Source organism: Drosophila santomea, chromosome 3L (assembly GCF_016746245.2).
Source record: "Drosophila santomea strain STO CAGO 1482 chromosome 3L, Prin_Dsan_1.1, whole genome shotgun sequence".
NCBI classification, from domain to species: domain Eukaryota; kingdom Metazoa; phylum Arthropoda; class Insecta; order Diptera; family Drosophilidae; genus Drosophila; species Drosophila santomea.
Window position 1 is genome coordinate 1,746,042 of NC_053018.2, and position 25,038 is coordinate 1,771,079.

The window sequence follows — 25,038 nt, forward strand, 5'->3', positions numbered from 1 at the left end:
CGTTTGAGCTGCGAGCGTGGTTCGTCGCCTGATCTCCACTCTCTGCGCATCCGAGAATCCGCTCCAAGTCCAAATCCGCGACGGCGTCTTTGTATTCCGAGTGTGTGGCTGCGGTGCCTTGTTTATGTTAATCCAATATTTATATATACAGGCGAAATACTGCAGAAGTAGCAATAAATTCGACCAATTAATTGGAGCTCGGTTTTAGAAGCGTGAGACCCGCGAGCTGAAGACAGTGGAAAAATGAGTGTGCAGCATAAGTGATCGCTGGAAGTGGAAGTTAAAGGGTCAAACCGGTTTTCGGACAACATGGAGTTGCCACCAGCAGCAGCAACAACAACAAATGCGTCGGCATCCTTGCAACGTGTCGCCTCGGAATCCAGTCTTGGTCGGGAGCGGGATCGGGAGCGGGAGCAAGCAGCTGCTCCGCCTGGCCAACTGATGGCTCATCACTATCATTACATCCAATATCCGGCGCATTTCCAGCCGCAACAACTTCAGGAGCAGCCGCCCCAGCCCCAGCTGCCCTGCCAGTGTCCCTGTTCTTGCGGCAGGGCACCTCCACCGCCTGTGCAGCCCACCAATCCCGGCCAGAATGCGTCGATGGCCGTGGCCGTGCTGGTCCACCAACAGACGCCCAGTCAGCAGGAGCCGGCGAGGAGTTCACCGCTCAAGGCACAGTCCGCTCAGTCCCTGCTCAATCACTCCTACCAGGCGCTCCACGAGGACCAGCATCAGCAGCAGGATCAGCTCCAACTGGACTCCTCTGCCGGAGCCGGCAGCTGCGACTGCGATCTGGAATGCACCTGCCCGGCCACCGGAGGAAACTCCTCGCTGGCCCAGCACAAGAGGAGCCTACTGGCCGATGCCATGCTGGGAGCAGACGAGATCACGGTCAGCGAGTCCGACAACAACAGCACCATGATCAAGAAAAAGAAACCACGTTCCGGCGGAGGAGCAGGACAACTTCCGCCGAAGACGCAGCCCACGAATGACAGCTGCAACGACATCTACCACGACACCGAGCTGGACGGAGCGGTAGGAACCGGCGCAGTTGGATCTCCTGGCTCGGGGATCAAGTCCCAAATCCTGGACGACAATCATCGCCCTCCTCTGCCACCACGCCCACCGCCCAGACCCAGGAGCAATGCCAATGGCTCCATAGGTGAGTTGTAAAATCTCCTAAAGATCTTACAGAAAGGATAAGTTAAGTGCATATATTTATGGAAGTTTGCCAATATAGTAGATATAACCAACTCATATATTGGACTTCTAAGGTCTGGCTTAATGATTGCACATGCATTCTACTGAAGTGTTGGCCAATATCAACGACATGGAGATTATTTCAGAAGAATTCTTCACCTTTCTTCATGTCAATGAAAATTTATAGTCATTATCATTCATCGTGATTATCATGTCGTTCAATTGGGTTAGTAACCTTCATATTTACACGAAAGTTAAATTACTATAGCCCCATTATTACTGAATATAAGGATATGCAAGGGTATTGCCATCTTCGCTACGGTTTTTTCCACTGACTTGCCATCAGTGCTGCTGCTTTGCTTCCTCCACGCAATGAATCACCCTTCCACATGGTCACAGATTTCGTGACACTGATTTGCCACCCGTTGCGAGCGCAGCTTCCGCTTGGCCGCGGCTTCCTCATCCGCATATCCTGCGCCTGCGCCGGAGGAAGCTGCTCTCTCCGTGCTCTCCAGTTCTGCTGGAGCTGGTGCAAAATATTTGCTCGGGGGGTTGTCGCTGTGCTTGTGTCAGTCAGGATTTCAGTTGACACCGTTCCTGTAATTGCAACGCACACTGTAGCGCCACCTCCCAGCTTCTGCTCTCCAGTATCCAGTATCCACTATCCAGTACCAGCACCAGCACCCGTCCACGTCCAAGTGCCCCACTCCAGTCGTCTAAGTCCGCGCAGCTGCCTGCGGAGGCGCCTCATCCCACGTCCGCATCTCTGCCAGCTTCCACGGCTGTGTAGATATTTTTCTGTTTCGCTGCGGAGAAAAAAAAAAGAAGAAAGAGTGAAAAGCGAGGAAAACGTGTTCCGGAATTTCCCAGCTATTCGGCAGCTCCCGGCCAGGATGTGCTCTTAGATTGCAACTCAGCCAATTGGTGGCCACCTTTAACTGCCCGAGGAAACCAAAACTATCCGCATATCCACTAACCATGCACGGCTATCCGGTGATGCAGTTCGTGCAGTACAGCATGCCCCCGCCCTGCTCCTGGGTGCCAGGTCCTCCGCCCTCCTCGGGGAACGTGGATGCCCATCATCGCGGCTCTGGTTGGGATTGTCCTGCCCCCCGTGGCCACTGCAATTTGATTGATTGTTTACTCCTTAATTGCAGCCCATCGCCATGGCGCGGGGATCAAGAAGTACGTGGTCTGGTGCCTCATCTGCGGCGGATTCAGCTGCCTGCTGGGCGTGCTCTTCTTGGGCGTCTACTTCCTGCTCCACTCCTACACCATCACGGTGGGCAACTTCGAAACGGTGCCCACCTTTGTGCCCGCCACCCTGCTCATCCTCACTGGAATCTGCATCATGAGCCTGGCCAGGCGTCGGAATCGCTATAGCTACCTGGTAAGCAGATATTCTCGTACCCCTATAAGCTGCTCAGTTAATACTGTGAATCAATCCACAAATCCTTTTCAGATAAAGCTGTCCGGAGCCTGTGGCCTGGTCTCCGCCTTAACCTGCGCTCTGGTCACAGTGACCACCACCGTGCTCCACATGAGCCGCCTGCAGGCCTTGAGGGAATGCGAGTATGCTCAAAAGACACGGACGTGCACCTGCTACTCGGACCTCATCGAGTCACAGGTGGACCGAGTGGATAAGGGTGAGTTGTCCCACAGATCCCGAAGTCCTCGCGACTAATCCCTAACCGCCATTGCCTTTCAGAAGGAGTGCGCCTTGTGTTTGACTCCCTCTCGGACTGCGGCGTTGTCCACGGATCTCTGTACTCCTGCCTGAGAGCCATCTTCGGCCTGTCCGTGGCCGGAGTTCTCATCGCCGTCTTCAGCTGCATGCTGGTGTACCAGCTCCTCAGCCACGAACGCAAGAAGATGTACTGGGAGCAGCTGGAGCTGCGCTGCAGATCCCTTTACGCCAGTCAGGCTCCTCCTCCGGCCTTGGGTCCAGGCAGGATGTTGAACTGCAGGTGCTGCGAGCAGTGCCACGCCCACAGGCAGCTGACGCTGCCCCTGCAGGCCACCGCCTATCCGTGGGATGAGGCCACGGTCGCCGCTGCAGCAGCAGCCGCCGGAGGAGGAGGTGGAGAGCAGCGATTCTGGGCCACCCAGCCGCCGGGTAACTTCTACTCGCCGAATCCAGGTGGCGAGGATGCGGTGGGCACCTGCAGGAGTGGAGAGCGGGCAGGCGGAGCAGGACGAAGCAGTAGCGGGTGGAGCTGGCCTCGGATGCCTTGGCAACGTACCACTCCAGACGCCGGTCGTCGATTTCGCCAAGCTGCTGCCAGTCCGGACTCGCAGTACGGATTCAGTTCGTCCACGGCGGTCCAGGGAGATGGTAACCAGATGCTGATCGAGGAGCCCGTGGTGGCGGCCTACAGTGGAATGCCACCACCCAACGCCCTGCCCTACGGAGTTTGGGGCCCACCGCCGCCCTACAGCGATCCCAACAGTCCTGCCAGACGTGGCTACTACCAGTATCTGCAGCCAACTGCGTGTCTGGTGGGGAATCAGGGCACTGTCGCCGTGACTCTGACCCAGGAGCCAATGCATCCGACCCTGCAACACCCGCATCCCCAGCAGCAGCAGCAATTGCAGCAGTTGCAGCTGCAGCGGCTCCAGGTGCAATCCGCCACCTTGGAGCGGATGGATGGCCTCAGCAGCGCCGGCAATGTGAGTACTCTAGTGGCCGCCACTCGCTCCTCCGCCTACAAATCAAAGGCCGAGTACGAGAACACGCCGTCTGACAGTGACGGGGGAAATCCCCGGGAGAGGGAACGCTGCTCCAACACGCTGCCCACGCGGAAGCTAAAGAAGCGCTTGGAGGCGGGCACAGGAGCCAAGAGCATCGGTCCGCAGAGTAATCCTGGCCAGCAGCGACCCAATGTCCAGCAGTTGTTCGCCAAACAGGATCAACAGCAGCCAACGGGCCAGGCTAATCCTCAGCAGGCGCAGCCCCAGACGGCTGGGGTGGAGAACAGTGGCTACCAGGACTCGAACGGAGCCATAGCCAAGGACCAGGCGGTGGGAACGGATCCGGCCGAGTCCGAGGTGTATTTCGCCGACGTGAGTAGTTGCTGCAACATGTCTGTGAAGAACGACAGCTACTACGACAACGCCCAGCGGCTCCAAGGGCATCACCATCATCACCAGCACCAGCACAGTAATTGCAGCCACAGCAGCGGGCAGAGCAACGCCAACGAGGACTACCTGGCCCAGCGCTTCGGTCGCGGCAGGGAGCACTCCGTCCGGAGCCGTCTGCCTATTCCGCAGACGCGGCGGGAGGACGACTACGAGAGCTCCAACCTGAACATGCCCACGCTGAAGGAGCAGCAGCAGCAGGCGCAGCAGCTGCAGAAGGAGATCTCCCGCCACAGTATGTGCTCCGTGGAGTCGGAGGCCAAGACCGAGTTCACCGACCTCTCGCCCTCCACGCCCTGCGGTGGCAATCTACCGCTGCCGCCGCCAGCGAACTTCGCCAGTGATCCGCCGACGGGGCAGCAGTCGCCCAGCTTCGTGGCCTCATTTCCCTACTCCTCGGAGTCGCAGTGCCTGGAGGCGCATCGCCGCTCCACGAAGAACATCCACGAGCTGCTCATCGCCGGTGTGGGGGGTTCCTCGGCTGGCGGTGGCGACTCGCACTACGAGGTGATCAACGACCGAGGCAATCCCTACCAGCTGCAGCGATCGCAGCAGGCCAAGCACAAGGCCAAGTCCAAGACGCGGTCGCGGGAGCAGCTGGACATCTACGGCAGCGGAGCTGAGCGATCCGACTGGTCCTCGGATGGGGGTCGCTTGTGAGGCCCCGACGACCAGGAAGTATTCGTCTAGCAGCGGTTTCACCCCCATTATATTCTCTAAGGATGTGGATCTGTTTCGGGAACCAGTGGTGGGACTCTCCAGATCCAACTTCTGCTATATCATTCGTACATCCAGGACAGAGCTGGATACCTCCCATCACTGCCTGTAGAACCACCTTTGGTTTAGAATCGTCGCACTTGTAATGTTTGCCATCCAAAAACGGAACTCTATTCCATTATATGTCCTATATGTCCTATCTCCCAACTATCGAAGGTCCTCGGGGCTGCACACCTTGCTTTAACTACTTTACGCGTATCCTTTGCATAGTTTACTTAGTACATACAAGTATATTACTTATCACATATGGTAGCATTGAATTGAATGTTGACAACTTGTAGCAATGATAATCTATGGATATATTATATACAAATTATGTTATATTTACCTGCGTATTTACATAGTTGCGTATACACACACCCATATACACATACAAATATATGACTAGTTAGTTAAATGTTAGAGCGCCAGTTAAATTTATTAAAGAGTACACCAAGTATAGCCAAACATTTTAACAACAACTTCGGGCTCCTTTCAATGGGATGGCCAAAAGGAACTATAAATTGGAATGGAAGCTATATTACTTCTCCTCGTAAAGGAGACCCAAGAATCAAAGGAAAAACAAGTTTTAGCTTAAAAATACAATTTGGACTTTAATGACTACGTGAACAAGGTGATGTGTTTTTAAGACTATGGCTACCGGAGCACTCCAATCCATCACTGGGCCACCCGGTGCAGAAGCGTGAAGACAGCGGTGACTCCGAGACCCAAACTAACCACCGAAGCACCGGCATTCTTGCGATCCGCAATGTTGCCGTGCGGGATCTCGTTCTCGGAGTCATCCGGCTGGGGCTCCGGCACAGCCAGCTCCTCCACGGCCAGCATGGTGGCCTCGTTGATGGTCCGCAGGAGTGGATAGTTCTGGCTCGATCTCTTGGGCAGCGCAGTCACCTTATGGAAGTCGTCGAACGTGTCCTCGTCCAGCTTGCAGTTACCCAGGAAGTCGTCCGTGTCCACGGACCAAACCATCACTCCCGCCAGCCGCTTGGACATGGCGAACAGCACCTTGTTGGCGATGGAACGGGAGCTGTCGTAGGTAACCACGTGGATCTCTTGGGTGAAGACGTTCCGCTCGGACTTGGCCAGCACCTGGCTGGTTTGCGGATCCCACTCCCTCGTCCATCCGGAGGTCTGATTGCTTAGTGTCTGGCAGATCTCGTTGTAGCCCAGGAAGCCATCCTCCCGCGTGTAGGGTCCCCTGAAGCCAACTCCTTCACTGGCGTCGTTGAGGCCTCCGGCGGTCAACGTCTTGAACGTGCGTCCGTAGAAGGGCAGGCCCATCACCAGCTTCTCCGGCGGAGCGCCCAGCTTCAGCAGGTAGTCAATGGAGAATTTCTGTAGTGGGAAATGATAGGGTTAATGATGTTACCCTTTGCTTCCTGATTAGCAACTTAATCTAATCAAGGTTTATTCCCGGAATTCATTCCTTTGCAAGGAACTCGCATCCCAGGTGCACTCACCACACTCAGCGGATCATCCGCAGGCGCCGAGAGCGGAGAGTTGTAACCCACTCTGTGGTCCCAGCTGCCATGGTAGTCGTAGCACATGATGTGCAGGTAGTCCAGGTAGCGCGAGATCTGCCGCACATTGTAGGCCTCGTCGATGACCTTCTTGGACGCCCCGATGGCGGAGGTCAGCAGCAAGCCATGCTCGTCGAACTCTTCGCGCAGCTCCTTGGTCAGCAGGACGAAGTTCTCGCGATCCGCGGGCTTTCCCTCCCGCTGCGTGGGATACTCCCAGTCCAGATCCAGTCCGTCGAAGTTGTACTTGCGTATGAAACTGGAAACCTGCTTGACGAACCTGCCGCGCAGCAGACTGTTGGCCACCAGGATGGAGTAGTTGGCCGATCCCTCGTTCCAGCCGCCGATCGCCAGGCTAACCTTCAGATGCGGATGGCTGCGCTTCAGACCCGTCATTTTCTCGTAGCCACCCTTGCCGTATTCCTCCTTCAGGTCCTGCCAGGGATCTGCAATCAGCATTGGAAACTTTACTATGCGGAAGCCTTTCAATTTGCATACGGCAATAAATCGAAACGGAAACTCACCCAACGACTTGATGGCTGCCTGGGTGATGTCCAGACCAGCGAAGGCGTACACCACATGGGTGCACAGGCTGGGATCGAAGTTGTCGATAGCATAGGCGCCCTGCTCCGGCCGGTACACAGCCCACGTGGAAACGTAGCAAACAACCACCTTGTCGTGCAGGGGTCCTGCGAATAGAAACCGAACGACGGTGAGCAGTGAGCCACCCCTTTGTGGTTAACCGGTGCGTAGAACTCACCTGTCCTGGCGGCCACCGAAGCCCACAAGCTGCCCGCAATGCTGGCCAGGAGGAGGAGCAGCCACAGCTGCGGTGCTTCCCCACTATATCCGCTCCTCAGCGTCATCTGTTGCGGCTTGGTTTTCTGGGTACGAAGAACCGGAATCGAGAATGGAGAATGAGAATGAAGAATCGAGTTAAGTGCTTTGCGTGGTTGGCGAGCAACTGTGTTGTGACAATTTATAATTCCAATTCAGCTCAATTGCCGTCTTAATTGAACGGGGAAAAGGGAAAGGCACAAGAAGTGACCCATGTAGTTAGAAAAAAGCACAGCATTCTAAAGTCTATGTCTGGGTCCAGAAGGTAGCTGCAGTTTATTATTTCTAGACATTTGTTCACCTATTGCACCTCAAACTAATGATTCATTGCATCGGCTTATTGAGATTGACATTGGTCAGTCGAATAGTGGAATACAAATAATGCATTTATATTCTAAGGCTAAGCCACACTGCACCATTTGCATTGCTAAATGAAACATAGAAGTTTCTTAAAGTGCACTTAGGCTTGTGGAAGAACTACACACAGTGAATCACTGCCAGTTTATTTCAAAAACCGAAATCAAGACGAATGTAATCAGAGAATCCGCTTTGTTCTTTCCAGATCGCGTCAATCCGCAATCCAGACGAAGCAGTCTGGCCATTTTCGAGTGGGTAGTCCAACCTGATTCTCAACTTTCGCCGGTGCGCCCTTAATAGCTGGTCAGCGAATCTTGGTGCAACGGGCAGAACCGTGAATCATGCTGACCCCAGCTGCAGAGTGTATTTTTACTATCTTTTCCGAGGCGAAACAAGTTAGCCTTGATATCGCGGGCCTGATAACGATCGGCATGAATAGGCACTTAAGAGTTGGTAATATGGTGAGAGCTGGAAAATAGGAAGTGCGCACCGAGAAATGGGTGGAAAACAAAGCTCAGAGCGGTTTCACTTTCCGGCTTTTTCCTCCAAACTTATGCATATTAATTTGCTTCTTTTTTATTGGATTTTTTCTGTTCAGCTCGCCGCTGGCAAACCGGAATTTGGCGTTCATCACGAGATTAGAGCCGAGTCAAAAAAAAACGCGGGTACGAAATCGAAATCGTAATGGAGAGGAAAAAACCAGGCCGTGAACCCGAGAACAAACATCAGTTGGGGTGGAGATGGGCTTCCAGAGGAATTGTTGGCCATCTTCGCACTTGGCGGGTTGCGCATGCGCAGCAGAGGAAGTGGGAGCCAATTAACGAGCACACAAGTGCAAACACACACACACACGAGCGGAGAAACCCTCAGGTGACATAAAAACAAGTACGTTCACTGTGTTCCCAAGTAAGTAGCTGCACATAGGGCACATATGTGGATCCGTTAACGTGCCCAGCGTATCGAATTCATACGCTTGGCTCTCTGCTCTGCACTATGTTTCATTACCCGATCTGGAGTTGTTTTTCCGCTTTAGCGACCACGACACTCTTAGCACCGCCCTCGAAGCCAGCTCGCTTATAACTGAACGCGACTCTCCGTCTTCGGTCGTGGCCACAGCGACAACTGATACATATATTCGGCTCCGTCGCAGCTCTGTGGAGCCACTCAAGCCGAACCCGATCCACCAGCCCAGCCACATGCCAGTCTACCCCAAAATGCCAAGACGTTGGAGCGGGGAGGAAGTCGCGCTCAGCATAAAAACAACAACAGAAGAGAAATGAAATGAGAGGTGCGAAGAGAAGGCTTAGTACGTGTGAATACCATGGAAGAGACCTGTTATCTTTTCTAAAAAAAATGAACAATGAGAACTTTAAAAAAATAGTATACATTAAATATGCTGTGATTAAATTTAATGGTCGTAATTGGTGTATAGAGTTATAGACGTTCGAAATTCTATACCAGATTCTAGAAATTACAGATCTAGTACGTTCTGAATTAATTTTCAGCTTCAGTTGGGGAATACTGAGGTGTTCGAATTAAAATCAATTCACATTCACTAAGCCTCATGTGGGAACTCACTTACTATTTCCACTTCAAACCCACAAATCTAAGGGCTAAGTAAATGTAAATTATACTCCGCTTACAGACTTTTAAAGTGGCCGATAAGTCGCGCCAAAGCTATCGGTCTATCGGGCTTTTGCGCGTGAGACACGGGCCATCACTGCTTGTTGGACGTAAACAACGTAGAATCGGGAAATTAGGAAAAGTCCAACGGGGCGGGAAAGCAGGCAGATCACTGATTAAAGACGTGCTCCACCGGCGATGGACGTGGAGAAGGATTCTGTGGCGAGCGGAGCGGCATCCGCCTGCAAGCGCCAGAGGCGCAACACTGATTCCCAGAACGATGGTAAACCTGGAGACGAGGCGCAGGTTGGGTAAGTGTGGTGTCTTTGGGTGAGCAAGCTCTGCAGCTTGGATAACCCATTGATATTTTTTCCCATTGTGAACCAGCGAGGAAAACACGGTCGCCGCCAACCAGCCTTTTATTAACTGCGACGCAATCGCCACCAACAACAATAACGAGGAGCGCGACATGGCGGGCAAGGAACACCCGCTCCAAGAGGAGAAAGAGCTGCCGGAGAAGGATCGTGCCAATGACATTGGGACTGAGGAGCTGCCGGACATAGAACAGGCAGGCTCCTCCAATCTAGTGTATCAATTATCGCCGGCAGCAGCCTCCGCCGTGCTGGCTGCCAATGAGTCGGAAGCCACCGGTGTCATCGAGCCTGTTGACAGCGATGACGATCCACCTACTTCACCGACACCAGGTGAAGCTGCCGAGGCGGTCACTACACATCGCTTCAATCCACGCAACATACCAGCCACGCGCTCCTACCGCCGTATCAGCATAGAGCTAGTGGGCACGGTGACCGACTCGGAGTCAAGCGATTCCCAAGCACCAGAGGCGGAGGAGGAGAGCGAGCACGCGGAAGAGGACAGTGATGATGCGGCGGATCCGCATATAGCCGAGTCCGCTGAAGACAGCTCTTCGAACGACGACATGGTACGCTATTCACTTTCCAGTGAAGACGATACAACCACAGAGGTAAGTAATTTAGATTTAAGCGATGGTAAGGAGGTTACAAAACTTAGGTTCTAGAAATAAGTTAGGCTCTTAATGGATCCTTACTAACAGGTTGAAAACTTGCAGGACGAAGTGGAGTTAAACGAGCACGTCAATGCCGCTGACCGCGAGAAAGTGGACTACGCCGTGGATGAGGTGATGACCAAGTGCAAGCCCAAATACACGTGGAACTACGATCAGGAGCTGTTGCAGAGGGAACACAACATAATAAACCGGATTGGCTGGCGTGGCGGCCACACTTCGGCCTTGAGCTTTGGCCAGGGCTTCTACGGCTCCCGCCAAGTTGTGGAACAGTTGTCGCTGCTCAGTTCGCTAAACGACCACGACGGCTGCGTCAACTGCCTGAACTTTAACCGGACCGGCGACTTGATTTGCTCCGGCTCCGATGATCTCAACATCGTCGTCTGGGATTGGGCGAAAGAAAAACAGCTCCACCGCTTTCGTTCCGGCCATAATATGAACATATTCCAGACGAAGTTTATTGACAGTGCCGGCTGCTTGGACATCGTGTCCGCCAGCCGTGATGGCCAGGTGCGTCGGTCCGTCATTCCGCCCTCCGGAGGCGCCATTAAACCCGTCCGCCTGTACACACACAGCGAGTCCGTTCACAAGATCGTCTTGGTGCCGCACAGTCGCCACGAACTGATGAGCGCCGGCGAGGATGCGGCGGTCAAGCACTTTGATTTGCGCGCCAGCAACGCTGCCACCACTATGCTGCGCTGCGTGTACAACGACGAAAGTAAGCGGGGTCGGGTGCGCCTGTTTAGCATCGCACATCATCCCTATGCGCCGGAGTTCTGCGTCAGCGGATCCGACGACATTCTGCGCGTCTACGACAAGCGCAACCTTAAGAAGACCCTCGTCCAGATGACCCCCAGCAGTATTGCGGAAGTGAGCATGTGCCGCGCCCAGGCCAGGCAGTCTAATCTCTGTTTTCTTCTCGTGTCCAGTTTAAGATCACGCAAATCACTTGCGCCGTTTACAACCACAGCGGCAGCGAAATCCTGGCCTCATACAGCGATGCGGGTATTTATCTGTTCGACAGTCGGAACAACAAGGACGGCGAGTACTTGCATTGCTACCAGGGTCACATGTTAGTACTGCCTGCAGCCCAGAGTGTTCTGGCACTCAAATATCATCTCCTGTTACCCACAGCAACAGCCGCACCATCAAGGGAGTGAACTTCTTTGGACCCAGATCGGAGTATATAGTGAGTGGCAGCGACTGCGGAAATATATTCTTCTGGGACAGAAACACGGAGGCGATTATCAACTACATGAAGGGCGACCACGCCGGCGTTGTCAACTGCCTGGAACCCCATCCCTGGATGCCGGTGCTGGCCACCTCTGGACTGGAGCACGATGTCAAGATCTGGACACCAAATGGTCCGGAAAGGGTATGTTTAACTCATTAATGGGTGCAAATTTAATCTATGAAAGATGTAATGAAATCCACTCTCCGCAGAAAGTCCCCGACGAGGACGCACTGAAGCAGACGCTGCAGCGCAATTTTAGGCGCAACCTGGTGGACAGTGTTGACATCGACATCAACGGACTGGACCTTATACGCGGCTTCCTGCAGGTTTCTGAAGGCTCGCATTTGCGTCCGAGACATGCGTCCTGGCAAGGGCGTCGGCCGCGGGACAACAGCTCCAGCCCCAGCGACGGCTCGAATCCTTCCAACCCGGTTTTCCGGCGGCGCAGCAGCAACAGTTCCGACGACACAAATGACGAGGGAGTAGACGCTGCCGCCGCCTTGGACACGATGCTCTGCCGCACGCAGTGAGAACTCCCCAAGTAGGCGTGGACGTGCTTAAAAAGGCGTCCTCGGTCATCATATAATTTTCGATATTATAACTATGTTAGAGAGCGTTTCTGAAGCTGTGAATTTGTAACCGTAACACATAAGTGCGCATATTTTATTTTTAAACAAGGTTTAATAAATGCTCATTGAGACTAATTGCCCGTCAAATATTTTTTTAAAAGCTACACTTTGCTTCAATATGCGTTTCTATTTTGAGAACTGAATGTATTAGTATAAATAATTTAATGCTCGCAATGGAGCTCAGTCGCTTGTCTGGCAGATGAGGGCCACGCTCCGCTTGACCCAGTGGGATGCCTTGACATGGGTGTTCAGCAGCAGAGGAACCACGTAGTTCGTGGAGTGACCTGTCGTAGACAGTGTTCCCTTGCGTTCGGCAGTCTTGTAGAGCGGGCAGCGGTAGCGGGAGCCCTCGACCACATCGACGAGGCCGACGGGTCGGAAGAAGATGACGGGCATGGCATAGATGAGCACCTTGGGAAACTGCTCCACTAGCGTGCTCTCGCGCCAGTCCCAGCGGGCGCCCTCCAGGTACAATCCGTTGCAGTACACCCCGTCGTCCGGGGGCGAAGTCTTTGTCTCCACCTTCAGCACGTCGTAGTCGAAGGTCAGCGTGTCGATGGGGATCTTGTACTTCCGGGCAAAGTTCTGCATGGCGCCCGTGAGGAAGGCCTGCGTGAAGAAGAATCCAGACAGCCAGAAGGTTGGTGGCTTGCCGTTATGATGCCAGTCGTGGAGCCAGTTGAGACGCTTGTACAGATCCTGGACATAGGAGCCCAGTGGCTTCAGGCAGGGGTACGACTTGGACATCCACTTGGTCGGGATGCGGTTGAACTTCATAGCTGTCATCACGTTTTCCAAGTCGGGTGTCATCACGATGATGCCCTTAATACCCATCGCAAGATCGCGACAGGTGCTACGGATCTCCTTCTGCAACTTGAGAAACCGTTCCATCTCCTGCACCACCACCGTGTTCATGGACTCGTTGTAGTCTACCGGGTACTTCTCCGCCGCTGCCTCGATATCCATATCAGGCGGCATTTCCCGCTCGATTTGCTTGATTGTTTCCAGGATTACCTGCTCCACACTAACCCCTGCGCCGGCGGAACCCGCAGCCTCGCTACCCAGTAAAAGGATCATCGAGTCCAGCAGCGTCTTGGTCGTCTGCAGATCCCGGGTTATGCCGGAGTTGGCATGCAGACCGTAGACCTCGGGCGGCGCCAGCGAAGGCAGGTTCTCGTCCAGATACCGCAGGATCTCGCGATGCTCCGTCTTTCGTGGCAGGATGTAGCGATCGTCGCTGGCGAACCTATAGCGATTGTCGGAGACCGCCTGGGCGTTGCAAAAGTCCGCAAGGATCGTCACGATCAGCCGGCGATCCCAGTTGTCCGTGACCCTTCCACCATAGTTGCACTCGCTGGTCAAATACGAGATGGCGTCGTACGGCACGTGATCATACTGGTTGAGCAGCATCTAAAGGAAACAGAGCAACGTAAGTAAACTGAGCATATTCATTACCGTAGCAACTTACGCTCAGCTGCAGCACCGAGATCTGCAGATCGGACTCGTTGAATCCGTAGGCTATATTCCAACCCAGTGGGCCGTACTTGCGGCGCTCCTGGACAACAGCATGGAAGAAGCAAATGCCGTAGAGCAGCCGGGTGAAGGCGCGATCCTGTTTGGCACAGCCCGTGTAGAACTCGTAGTCGTTAATGGGCTCCGAGTTGTAGGAGCGCATCAGATTCTCCTTCAGACCGGTCGGCGGTTCGTTGGTCATTTTGACGCCGTTCTGCAGGATGGTCACCGGGAACTGGGGAGTGGGATAGGCTGTTAGCCAAATGCGGAAGTTGGCTGCAACGAAGGAATTCGGAATTTAGGACTTTAAGGCCTACTTATGCATTGGAGGACACTCACGCGTGGTGTTAAAGGTGTCCATGTTCTCCCAGAGGTATTCCAGGTAGGGCATCCAGGAAGCGGCCAAGTGACAGTTCTGCAGACACACCCAATAGCCCATCTCTTGAGCATTCTTGATCAGGGCCGTGGCAATCGGACCCTGGCCCTGGCCTAGCGAGATGCTCTGGAAGGTCTCCTCCTGGCCCATCTTCTCGGCGAAGGCCAGCAGGGAGCCGAGTGGGTCCGCTCCGGGAGAGAGAATGAACACCAGCGGCGTCAGAGCTGTGGAGTCAGCATACGACTTGGAAATGTCGAACTCCGGCGGGGTCACATACTGATCGCCGATGCACTCGGCAATGAAGATGCGCACTGCCAGGAAAACCGAGTCGGGCCGCAAGGCCTTCAACACAATGATCTTCTCGAAGGCGGTGGTCTTATCCTGCCAAGGAGGAGGCAGTGGTTGCCTCTCCGGGGAGGCGTGGTCGTAGATCGCCTGCCAGGCTTGCAGATGACTCTTGAAGTGATCCACGATGCCACGCAGCTCCTTGAGCTCCTCCAGACGGAGCACATTAAGCCACACTGTCTCTGTTATCCAGCTGGTATCCGGGTTCGGTGGCAAGTTCGTTGACTCCTTGGCATTGGTGACCAGGTGGGCAAAGTGGCGCATTTCCACCTGACCCGTGCCCAGCAGGATGCGGGCAGTAAGGATGAATGAGTAGAGCAGCTTGTCCTTCTCGAAAATGGATCGGCACACGTTGTTATACAGATTCCGGGTAAAGCCATCCACCAAAAACTTGATACGTCGCGGCAGATCCTTGGATTTGTTGGCCGTCTCAATGGAGTACATGTAGAGATTAATGTACCAGTTGAGTGAGAACTGGTACATGGGATCGATGTTGGGCAGATCCGTGATGGAGTAATAGAGTATGGACGAGTGCACTGCCACGGGCTTGTAGTTCAGCCGGAAGGCCTCGATCTTGGCCACAGTCTCCTTGGCAGCCTCCTGCTTCTCGACGATGTCCTTGGACAGGCCCTTGGAGTCCGCTAGGATCTGAATGGCTGCCTCGTTCTCCAAGATGTCACCACCAGCACTGAGTGTCTTCAAAATCATGTTCTCCGCATCCCGCAGAGCTCCTTTATTGGCCGCCGCCTCCGTGGTGAGAGTGATGCGCAGCTCCTGCAGGTCCGGCCGCTCCTTGGCCACCACAATGCTGAGGAGCTGATCCATCAGGGCATTCTGGGTGAGAGCGAAGTTGATGACGGTCACCTTGTTGAAGGTCTCCGGTAGGAAGTGCGGATTGCGTAAATTGCAGGTCATGTACAGGCGGAAGTTGGGATTAACCGGCACCACCGACTCGCCCAAGCTGATGTGCTTGATCCCGCCCTGCACGAATGTCTGCCGCATCAGAATGGGATCGAGTGGCACCTCCAGCTCCTCCTGCACGTTCTCTATTATCACGGGTGTTCCGTACTCAAGGGCCTCTGCGATGACCCTCATGTAGTTGCTCTGGTTGAATTTGACGCAGTTCAGCCGGTTCTTCCGCTCCATGTTCTTCAGCCAATTGTTGGCCTGCGCCTGCGGATCGATGAACAAGCTGTACCGGCTGGAGTTGGCCGAGATGATGGCATTCTCGCTGGAGAACTCGTCGTTGGGCAGTCCGTCCAGCTGCCAGTTCTGGATGGTCACCTCCAAGCCGAGTACATCGGTGATTGAGTAATGGGCGGAGCAGGGAATCTTAAGGTCCGTGACCTTCTTGAACCAATCCCTTACGCACTCGGAGCGGGACTGCAGATTGACGGCGGAGAGGTACGCAATTATCCCGCAGGAAATGAGCACATCACCTGGCAGGTGGTCGTACAACTCCTGCAGATCCTCCGCAGCCTTGTTCCATCGTGACTTCTCCCCACCCAGTCCACCGATGAGAGCCTCCGCCCGGAGCAGCTTGTTGCGACAGTTCTCGGCGTGCTCCTCCGTCTTTTGCATCTCTGCGTTGGCCTTGTCCAGTTCGATGTTCAGCAGAGCCACCTTTTCCTCCAGAGCCAATGCCAAGGCCCGCTTTTGGGCCAGAAACTCCATTGTGTCGGCGTACTCCTTCTCGGCTCCGGCCAGCTTGGCCTTCTTGGGCGCCACCACCTTGGCCACTTCGTCATACATCATCATGGCAATGATCCACTGGCACAGACCCTTGGCGGCACTCGAGGCCTTGGCCACCACCTTGGGATCGAAGTCCTTGTTGGGAATGAACTCCTTGCGGATACGCTTCACGATTTCCGTCGGTATATTGTCCTTGTCGAACTCCTTGAGGCCCGGAAGGAAGTTCATCTCGCCCAGAAGACGCTTGCTTGGTCCCCAGTAGTCTAGGACCATTTTCCCAGAGGCTGGATCCGGAATGCGCTCGGGCGGAATGCCCTTGATCACACAGACGGCGGCCATCACAAGCTTTATCACCGGCGGCGGATTCTTCATCGACTTGACCAGTGTGATGTCCGCCGGCTTAAGGGTGTTCAATGCAGCCAGGGCATCTTCCAGGACGGGAATGGCCTTGGCCAGATCCCGTTCGCAGTCCTGCTTCAGCACCTGAGCAGCCTCGGCCTGCACGGATGCCACTTCTTCGTCTCGCTTCACCTGCTCGGCAGCGGCGCTGGCGGCTAGCGTCTCCTTGTTGATCTCCAGCATCATCTTCCGGGATGATTCGGCCAGGGCCACCAGCTTGGGCTGCAGCGCATTGAGATCCCTTTGCATGATAGAGATGGCGGCGGCTGCCTGGGCCAGTGTATCCAGGCCTCCAATGTAGCGCATCTTGGCCAACATGGTTTCATTCTGCTTGCGCTCGATGAGCGTCTGGAAGGAGCGGATCAGCTCGATGAAGGAGGCGTTCGTCTGGTAGATGTGGCGACCCGTCATTTGGCAGAAGGCGCGCGTAGCCCGCGCAGCCGTCGTGTGGAAGTACTGGCAGGTGTCCATGATGGCCATCTTGATGTCCTCATTGGGCACTTTGACATCAACCAGCGACATCTTGGCAATCATCTGCAGGGCCTCCTCGGGCCAACTGTCGTACCAGTCGATGGTGCAGCAGTTAACCAGCGAGGGATAAAGACGCACCCGTGTCCTGAGCGCATCTCCGATGGGCGAGAAACTGAGGATCATGTGCAGCTTTTGCTTGCAGCGGTCCACGAAGAAGGAGAAGACCTGCAACGCGGAGACGTCGATGTTGCGATTGCCTCCCTGGGCAGCCAGACGCACCATTTCCAGGACCTCCTGCTTCTCGTCGATGGGAAAGATGTTGGGTACCTCGCCCTGGTTCAGCAGGCAATCAATGTCCTGCAGGAATAGCTCCATCTTGATCTGGTTCTCGGTAATCAGGAACGTTGTGTGCTTGTTCATTCCGCCCGCCTCCTTCAAGATCGCCTTGATGTCGTCATGCCAGTCGTTGGCCCCGTAGTTTTTGGTGATCTCCGGCTGGAAGAAAGAAGTCTGCACCATATTGGTGGCAAGCTTGGTCAGAGATTGGCGACCGGATCCGCCCAATCCTATGATCAGAGCACTTGCTCCCTGGATGGAGATGATGCGGCATATGCGGTTCAAATGCTGCAGAGCAAAAGTGAACAGGGTAATGTCCATCTTGTTGCGACGCGTAGAGTTATAATCCTCCAAGCTGGATAGAGCCAGATTCAGGAACACCTCCACGCTGGGCACCTCCTCGTAGCGCCGCTCATCCGGCACGCTGTCCTCGTCGAAGTAGACGCCGAACAAGATGTTGCTGGCCGCCTCCATGGTGAACACCGGCTCGTCGGGGCCCTGAATGATCATGGATTCTTGGAGGTCTGTATGAGGAACTGATGCAATCAAACTTACCGGAACGCAGTATCTCTCGAAGACTGTCTCCACCTTGTCCTTGAAGTTCGCCTTGAGGCACTCGTTCAGCTTGTCGAACATCCACTTGCGATCCACGTCGTCCACCAGGCGATCGTAGAAGACGCGCATTGCCTCGTGGTACCAGACGCGCACGAAGATCTTCTTGTCCACCACCGACTCCTTCCGCACCAGGGTGCATCCGGTTACCACGCGTGATATGTCTCGCAGGTTGAATATGTAGTGCGACTTGGCTGGTGTGGCCCTGATCTCCGACTGCACGCTCTTGTAGATGCTCTGCGTGGCGCTCACAATCTGGTTGGTCACCACGAACACATCCTGTCCGTGGCCAGCGCGTCGGAAGCCATTCAGAGCCACATTCAGAAATATGCGGAACATACTGTCGTCACTGAAAGTGTTAATGGAATACACGTTGAAGTGATTCAGGAAACGGGCGTAGACGTCCTGACGGCTGCCGCCGGGCAGGCCACATGCGGCCATGATCAGGACATTGTGGATGTAGACCTTGGAGCTGTCCTTCAGGTCATAGACATGACCATAGTCGAAGAACTGGCGCAACAGCTCCAGGGGAGGCTGGGCACCATACACCTCCTTCACCGGCATGTTCATGTCGTCCACGAAGAGCACACTCTGCATGCCCTTTGGCGGACCGTAGATGCCTCGCTTCCACTTCTGCAGCTTGGATATGAGAAGATCTTGGCACTGGTTGGCCGAGATCATTACCGTGAAGGTGATGAATCCCGTTTCGTACACCTCCTTGTCCAGCTTATTCATCAGGTAGTTCTGAACGTAGACCGTCTTGCCGGTGCCCGTTGGTCCTACAATCAGCATTCTCTTCTTGTGCTCCACGTGCATCTTCAGCAGGTGAATGTAGCGAGCGGTGTCCACTGTGGGCACTATAACACCAGTCTTGGTCTCCTCGACGTCCATACGCTTGGCGAGATCCGGCCAGTAGCGCCAGGCTCCACGCTGCTTATACTGGAACACGTAGTCCACCAGCAGACCCTCGGTGGGCGGAGTGATCTCCATCTTGCCCAGCGGTTCCGGCGGCGGCGGATCAGAGTCCCAAAGCTAAGGAATGATATTTTATATAACCAGGTACCTAAGTTGATTCGTAGTACCAATACCTTCTTCAGAAACGCGTCGAACTTCTCCCGAGACGCGGTGTCCAGCACTCCACCCACTCCCCAAATCAGAGCAAACAGTATGGCCGCCTGGAAGTAGCTCTGGATGTACTTCTGGTAGTCCTCCGGATTCTCCTCGATCGCCTCCGCGAGCTGCATGTCGAACAGGTCGAAGGTGGTCAGCATGCAGTTGAACTCTCCGGGCTTAATAAACTGGCTGCAGAATCGCCGTATAAAGGTCTGGCACTGCAAATGATAAACCGCGGTTAAAAGATGAGCATCTGAGGATGTGAGGAAGTACTTACGGGCGGGAGAAGCCACTGCAGCAGAGCCATTACGTACGTCACGCCCTCTTCATCCGCCCATCGAGGATCGGCCTTCTTCAGCCAGGTTTTGGCGAAGGCGCGCCATCCGAGCGTCGAGGGCTCCATGTATATCATGCCACAGCGGGAGACGGTGGCTGGCGAGGCCTGCGCCAGATCCATTACCTCGAACACCATCGACATCTCATTGCTCATGGTGATCACCTCACCGCTGGTCAGGCACAGCTTTTTGTTGTCGTCCAGCACCGTGTTCATGTTCTCAATCCAAACGGCATCCACAGGACCGTCGAAAATTACCTGAAATTGTATCGTATGTTCTCGGAATGGCAGTTGGAACGGTTATTCAAAGAACTCACCCACTTCCTGTCCGGTGTGGGCGTCATGGCAAAGTCACGAAAGATCTTGGCCACCAGGCCGTCGGTCCACTCGTACGAGATCGGATCGAAGGAGCCGTACAACTGGTTCATGGTAATGGACTTCGGGTTCATTATGCCCATTTGAACGTGCTGAAAGTAATTGCTCTTCTGTGGCGCCTTGATCTTCAGCGCAGACAGGACCTTGGCAAGGACCTGGAGCGTCTTCGACTTGCCCGCCAGCGGTTCGCCAACCAGCATGAACCCGTGCCGCACGATAATCATTTCGTACGTCTGGATGACCTTAAGAAGGAAGCTGGGTGCGGGCTCCAGGACCTCTTCCAGGCAGACGCGTTTGAACTCGGTTTCCACCAGAGAGTAGTCAATGTGCGGCAACTTGATGCCCGGGAATATGTCCGAGATAATGCCCTCGAACAGGGGAACATCGAAGGAAAGGAACTTGGGCAGGTTCACATCAATCAAGCTACGCAGCAACAGGATGTCCTCCACCTCGTCCGGATACTGCTTCTTAATGTTGCCGCAGGCGGAGAGCACCGTCTTCACGGCTCGCATGCCGTAGTCGTAGTGATTCTGGCTAGACAACTGTTCCGAGCATAGTCGGTAGGTGGTCACAATCTTGACGGCCAGCTTGCGGGCATCCACGAAACCGTAAGAGTACAGAGAAATCTCACCTATCATGGCGTAATCCGGCACCATCATGGCCACGGAACGGAAGAGCACTTTCAAGTTATCCGGCAACTCGGATCGGCCGGCATATCCGGGATTCATGGTGATGCAAACGTAGCAAGCGGGATTGAGGGTCAACTCCGTACCTTCAAACATGAACTTGGTGGCGTTGCTGCGAACAGCTTGAATGATGAGCAGGATCTGTTGCGCCACCACGGAGAGCACCTCCAGCTCAATTCGGTTGAACTCATCGAAGCACGCCCAGGCACCGCACGAAGCCAATCCCTTGAAGAACTTGCCCATCGCCTTGTAGTCCAGACCGTCGGAGCAGTTGAACACCTTGCACTGCACGGCCAGAGCCTTGGCCAGATCCTTGGTGGTCTCCGTTTTACCTGTACCAGCAGGTCCCTCCGGAGCTCCGTTGAGATGCAGTTGATAGGCTCCAACCAGGGTGCGGTAGCAGCGGTCCGTCAGTGGGGTGATCACCAGGCGATCCGAGTTGCCCAGATACTCGTTGGCAAAGGGAACGGTGGCGTTGATGATTCTCACCCAAGTCTTATCGTCCTCCCAGTAGTATCGCATCTGGGCCAGCCACTGGAAGTCGAACTCACTGCTGACCTTGTTTTTGATGAGATCCTCCGAAACGTCCTTGGCGTGCACATCGATCACGATCAGGGACTTAATGGTGATCCGGTTGAGGTTGCTAATCTTCGGCGAGCGGACCAAGGTCACAATGTCGTTCAGCTCCTTGGACAGGTCTTGAAAGAAGTTCAACATAATGGCCATATTCCCGCCGAACGTGCGGCGCAGGCATCCGTGGACGCGGGATGCCCAGTACACCTGCGAGATGGCCAGCACCGTCATCTGGGGCCACTCCAGAACCCACTCGTGCCGCTTCACCTTGGGATAATGGGCAAAGGATAGCTCGTTCTGGTAACGCACTGCCTTGAGCATTTCATCCTCCACTCCGATGAGCCACTTCTCCACACTTCCTCCGGCCGCCGCGGTAGAGACCTGCTCTATGAACTCAATGGTTTCCTTGTCACTACTGATCATGGCCAGCACGTTCTTGGCCGCATCGAACTCCAGACTGTTGATGCCCTCGAAGCACTTGCTCAAATGGGGAAGAACGCGCAGCGGATCCTTTGTCTCTGAGAGAATCTCCAGCATTTCGTCGTTGGCCAGAAAGAAGAAGCGCGGAAAGTACAGGCGCTTCTTCTCCAGGTAATTACTCACGCCCGTGGCTATGTCCTCCAGCAACTCATTGGCCTTCTGCAGGGATTCCAGCAGACCAGAAACTGGCGCTGTTTCCATCACCAGCGGCTGCCGGAGGACCAAGCCCATGTTCCTGGTATATGTCTGCTCCACGATGACGAAGAGGCGACCCTCCTCCGGCATCTGGGCCACGATGTCCTTCGATGAGAAGATGGGCAAAAGGTACAGATAGTTCGCCTGCACCTTGCCCCACTGGTCCAGCGTTTCATTCACGCGCATGATCTTCTCATACCACGCCCGCACCTCCTCCTCGCAGGGCTTCATGAATGCCGAACCCCGCATGACGAGCGTCTTGAGAATATGGTCATCGAGAAGGGCCTGAATGTCATCCAAGCTGTTGAGGATCTGTACGCCCGTCTCCTTGTAGGGACCATAGGGAAACACTCTGGTCTCCCACTCCTTGATCATGGCCTGCAGGGCGTTCCAAAGCTGTAGCTCTTTGTTGGCTCCGATGCTGATGATTTCAAACTGGTCGAGGATCGGGTCCAAACCAGAGTTGAGGATCTTGCGCAGAGTGGTCCCCGCATCGGGTGTTACGTCAAATCCGGCAATCTCGGACATCTCCTTCCAGTGGCGCTTGCGCAGAGCAGGATTACACATGGTGTTCACTATAAACACGCCAGTGGTGAAGTCTTTGATCGACTGTATCATCGAGGTGCACAGTCGCAGGGGCACTGGGTGTTTAGCCGGATCTGGATCTTCAGTTTGACCCTGCAAGAGATTCGATGTGGTATCACATGACATGTGGTCCTACCCAGTGATCTCACCTTGAATTTGCACACGGGATTGTCGATAAGATCCTGCTTGATCTTGACCCTGTAGTACTTTTGGTTCTTCTGGAACTCCTTGAGGTAGTCGTCCGTAGTTCTCTCCACGAACTGTGGTTCCAGGTACTCGAAGGGTCCGTCGTTCCAAACGCTCAAGTAACGCTGCCACTCAATGCAGCATCTGCAAATGGAAATGTATAAATAAGATCATTGGTTCTACCTTAAAGATTATCACTTACTTCATAAGTTCGGCAAAGGGGTAAACAAACGTTTTGATGATCTCCAGAGTGGGATACTCGGTCAGGGCGATCTTGAAGAGCTTCTCCTCCTTGTTGATCCACGCCACGTAGTCGTCAAAGGTCTTCAGCTGGTCTATGAAGTTTTGCAAAATGATATAGCTATCGCGGAACTTGTCCGGTCGACTCATGTCATCAATGACGGACAACTTGGGCAGCAGCTCCTCTATGTCGGAGTTTAGCTTCTTGATGACCTCTTGCAGGTGCTCCTCAAAAGTGAACTTGAACTGCTCCTGCTGCGAGGCATTATAATCGCAGATGTCGTTAATGTCCTTGATCCAATTGATGGTCTTGATGGTCAGGTCAAAGTGATATTTGGACATTTCAGTGAGCTCCACGATATTGGTGCCGACTTGCAGGCAGTATTGGATGCGGTCGGTCAACTCGGCAATCTTGTCCTTCTTCACGTGGATCATGTAATCAGCACTCTCGAGCAGCTCCTCCGTTGATTTCGGGATCTCCAGCGCCCGGTACTTAATCTTCTCAAACTCGTCACATATGTCCACCTCTGCCTTGATGTGCTCCCGAATGATGATCGTGGTGATCTCGTGAATCAGATTCTCGGCCAGGGTGCGGAGACCAAGTATGGCCGGCTCATTGTGTATTACGGCCATCACGAAGTACTCGGTTGCGGGCTCGCTTCGCAGCATTTGGATGAATCCGTAATACATGTCGATCCGGGCAAAATACTCCTCGAACTCGTGCGGTTCGGACAGAAAGTGGTTGAGGGCGTCTCGTTCCTGCCAGGAGTACAACGCATAGTACTTGTCCCGAAAGCCCTCGATGTACTGAGTTACCTCCTGGTACGTGCGCAGAATAATATTCTGAACCTTGTCTATCACGTCCTTTAGGTAATTGTCATTCATCTCGATCTTTAGGTAATCGTTCACCTTCGCGTACGCGGCCATCGATGTGAGTGTCTGCACCTGCGGCTGCAGTGGCTCCATGCGGTAGCCCACCATCGAGATCTCCGTAGCGATCTCGGCGAAGGTGCGCAAGATGGACCAGACATTGGGCCGCGTGTCCAGATCACTGGCGAACTCGGACCACTCCAGTGACATGGTCAACATGGGCATTGTGCGCGGATGACTGCACATCCGGTTCATTTCCTCGAAGGTGCGGATCTTCATGTTGGTCATCTCGCGGTTCATCAGGGCTTCCAAGGCGTTCCAGGAACGCTTCCACGTGCTCATCGGCATCACCCGCTTGCGCAACAGCTTGCGCAGCACCAGCACAATCTTTGGATACCAGGTCCACCTTAGAAAGGTGTTCACCTTGTCCAGTTGGTTCTGGATGTACTTGCGGTAGAACTTGTAGGACAGCGCCTCCCGTCCTCCCAGTCCCAACTGTTGCTGCATGGCGCCAGTGGCCAGTACGTAGTTAAAGATGCAGGCCAAGTTTGGCAGTTCTCCGACGGAGATGTTGAGGATGGCTCTTAGCGGAAGCTGCAGGATCAGTAGCTTCTGGGCGATGCGTCGTCGGTTCTCCAGGAAGTTGCTGTAATTTTGAGTGCGACCTGGTCGTCGAAACCCGATGTCCGGACGGGGCAGTTCGAACTGCGCCGGATCCTCGTCGGAGAACTCAGGATGGCGCAGGATGTTCTTCATGCTATAGACCTTCATGAGTCGGTTGAACTCCTCGTGGACGTCGTGCATGTAGGCCTGCACCAGCTCCGGGTACTTGTTCTTCAGCCGCTCCGAAGCGAAGCTTAGAATCTTGGCCTCCGTGCGGCGCAGCATCGGCGGCACCACAATCTTCCTCACCTCGCGACGCAGATTGTCCTCGTAATGGGATTGGGGCAGGAGGCGCATTTCTGGCTCCGGCTGCCACTGCTGGCGGGCGACCCGCACCTTGACATCCGCCGCCTTTTGCTTAAGGAACTGATAGTGCCGCCGCTCGTGCACCTCGCTGATGCGGAACTTGAGCAATGGGTTCTTCATGTACGGCTCATTGTCGTACTTTGTGATATCCGAGGCCGGGCGGTGCATCCGCTCCAGCTTCTTGGTGTACATGGTCGAGCCTTCTTTGGTTGGGATTTCAAAGTGCAGGGTTCCGGTTTTCCAATTCTCCGACAGTTATTGTTGCTAAGGCGACTTGTTGTGTTTGTTTTGTTTGTTTCCGAGGGGATGGCTTCCGGTTCGGCGACCTT

General features: G+C 54.3%; 4 protein-coding genes across 8 annotated transcripts; 2 read left to right on the forward strand and 2 right to left on the reverse strand.

The window, feature by feature from the left end:
- Positions 1-7: 7 nt before the first annotated feature.
- LOC120448222 lies at positions 8-5,690 on the forward strand. 4 transcript variants are annotated; one of them, XM_039630112.2, is made up of 4 exons: positions 8-1,165; positions 2,361-2,593; positions 2,666-2,849; positions 2,912-5,690. In XM_039630112.2, exons 1-4 carry the CDS (start codon positions 310-312, stop codon positions 4,999-5,001), a joined length of 3,363 nt encoding a protein of 1,120 aa, XP_039486046.1. In that variant the 5' UTR covers positions 8-309; the 3' UTR covers positions 5,002-5,690. The 4 variants fall into 4 exon arrangements, with proteins under 4 accessions (XP_039486046.1, XP_039486047.1, XP_039486050.1 ...); XM_039630113.2 differs by having other exon boundaries at positions 2,915-5,690; XM_039630116.2 differs by lacking the exon at positions 8-1,165 and adding an exon at positions 1,780-2,296.
- LOC120448223 (probable chitinase 2) lies at positions 5,685-8,994 on the reverse strand. The gene is made up of 5 exons (XM_039630118.1): positions 8,838-8,994; positions 7,399-7,522; positions 7,163-7,327; positions 6,579-7,084; positions 5,685-6,453 (listed from the first exon to the last, which is right to left on the reverse strand). Exons 2-5 carry the CDS (start codon positions 7,502-7,504, stop codon positions 5,776-5,778), a joined length of 1,455 nt encoding a protein of 484 aa, XP_039486052.1. The 5' UTR covers positions 7,505-7,522; positions 8,838-8,994; the 3' UTR covers positions 5,685-5,775.
- A 365-nt stretch (positions 8,995-9,359) lies between these two features.
- Positions 9,360-12,435, forward strand: LOC120450467 (DDB1- and CUL4-associated factor 8). Of its 2 annotated transcripts, none has more exons than XM_039633506.1 (6): positions 9,360-9,766; positions 9,843-10,437; positions 10,528-11,367; positions 11,427-11,569; positions 11,632-11,872; positions 11,941-12,435. In XM_039633506.1, exons 1-6 carry the CDS (start codon positions 9,654-9,656, stop codon positions 12,259-12,261), a joined length of 2,253 nt encoding a protein of 750 aa, XP_039489440.1. In that variant the 5' UTR covers positions 9,360-9,653; the 3' UTR covers positions 12,262-12,435. The 2 variants fall into 2 exon arrangements, with proteins under 2 accessions (XP_039489440.1, XP_039489441.1); XM_039633507.2 differs by having other exon boundaries at positions 9,362-9,766; positions 10,543-11,367.
- Positions 12,393-25,025, reverse strand: LOC120450466 (dynein axonemal heavy chain 12). Its single transcript, XM_039633505.1, has 9 exons — positions 22,833-25,025; positions 22,594-22,774; positions 19,868-22,537; positions 19,494-19,808; positions 19,192-19,434; positions 18,047-19,135; positions 14,212-17,989; positions 13,829-14,148; positions 12,393-13,770 (listed from the first exon to the last, which is right to left on the reverse strand). The coding sequence occupies exons 1-9, from the start codon at positions 24,899-24,901 to the stop codon at positions 12,541-12,543; spliced, it is 11,895 nt and encodes a 3,964-aa protein (XP_039489439.1). The 5' UTR covers positions 24,902-25,025; the 3' UTR covers positions 12,393-12,540.
- Positions 25,026-25,038: the final 13 nt, after the last annotated feature.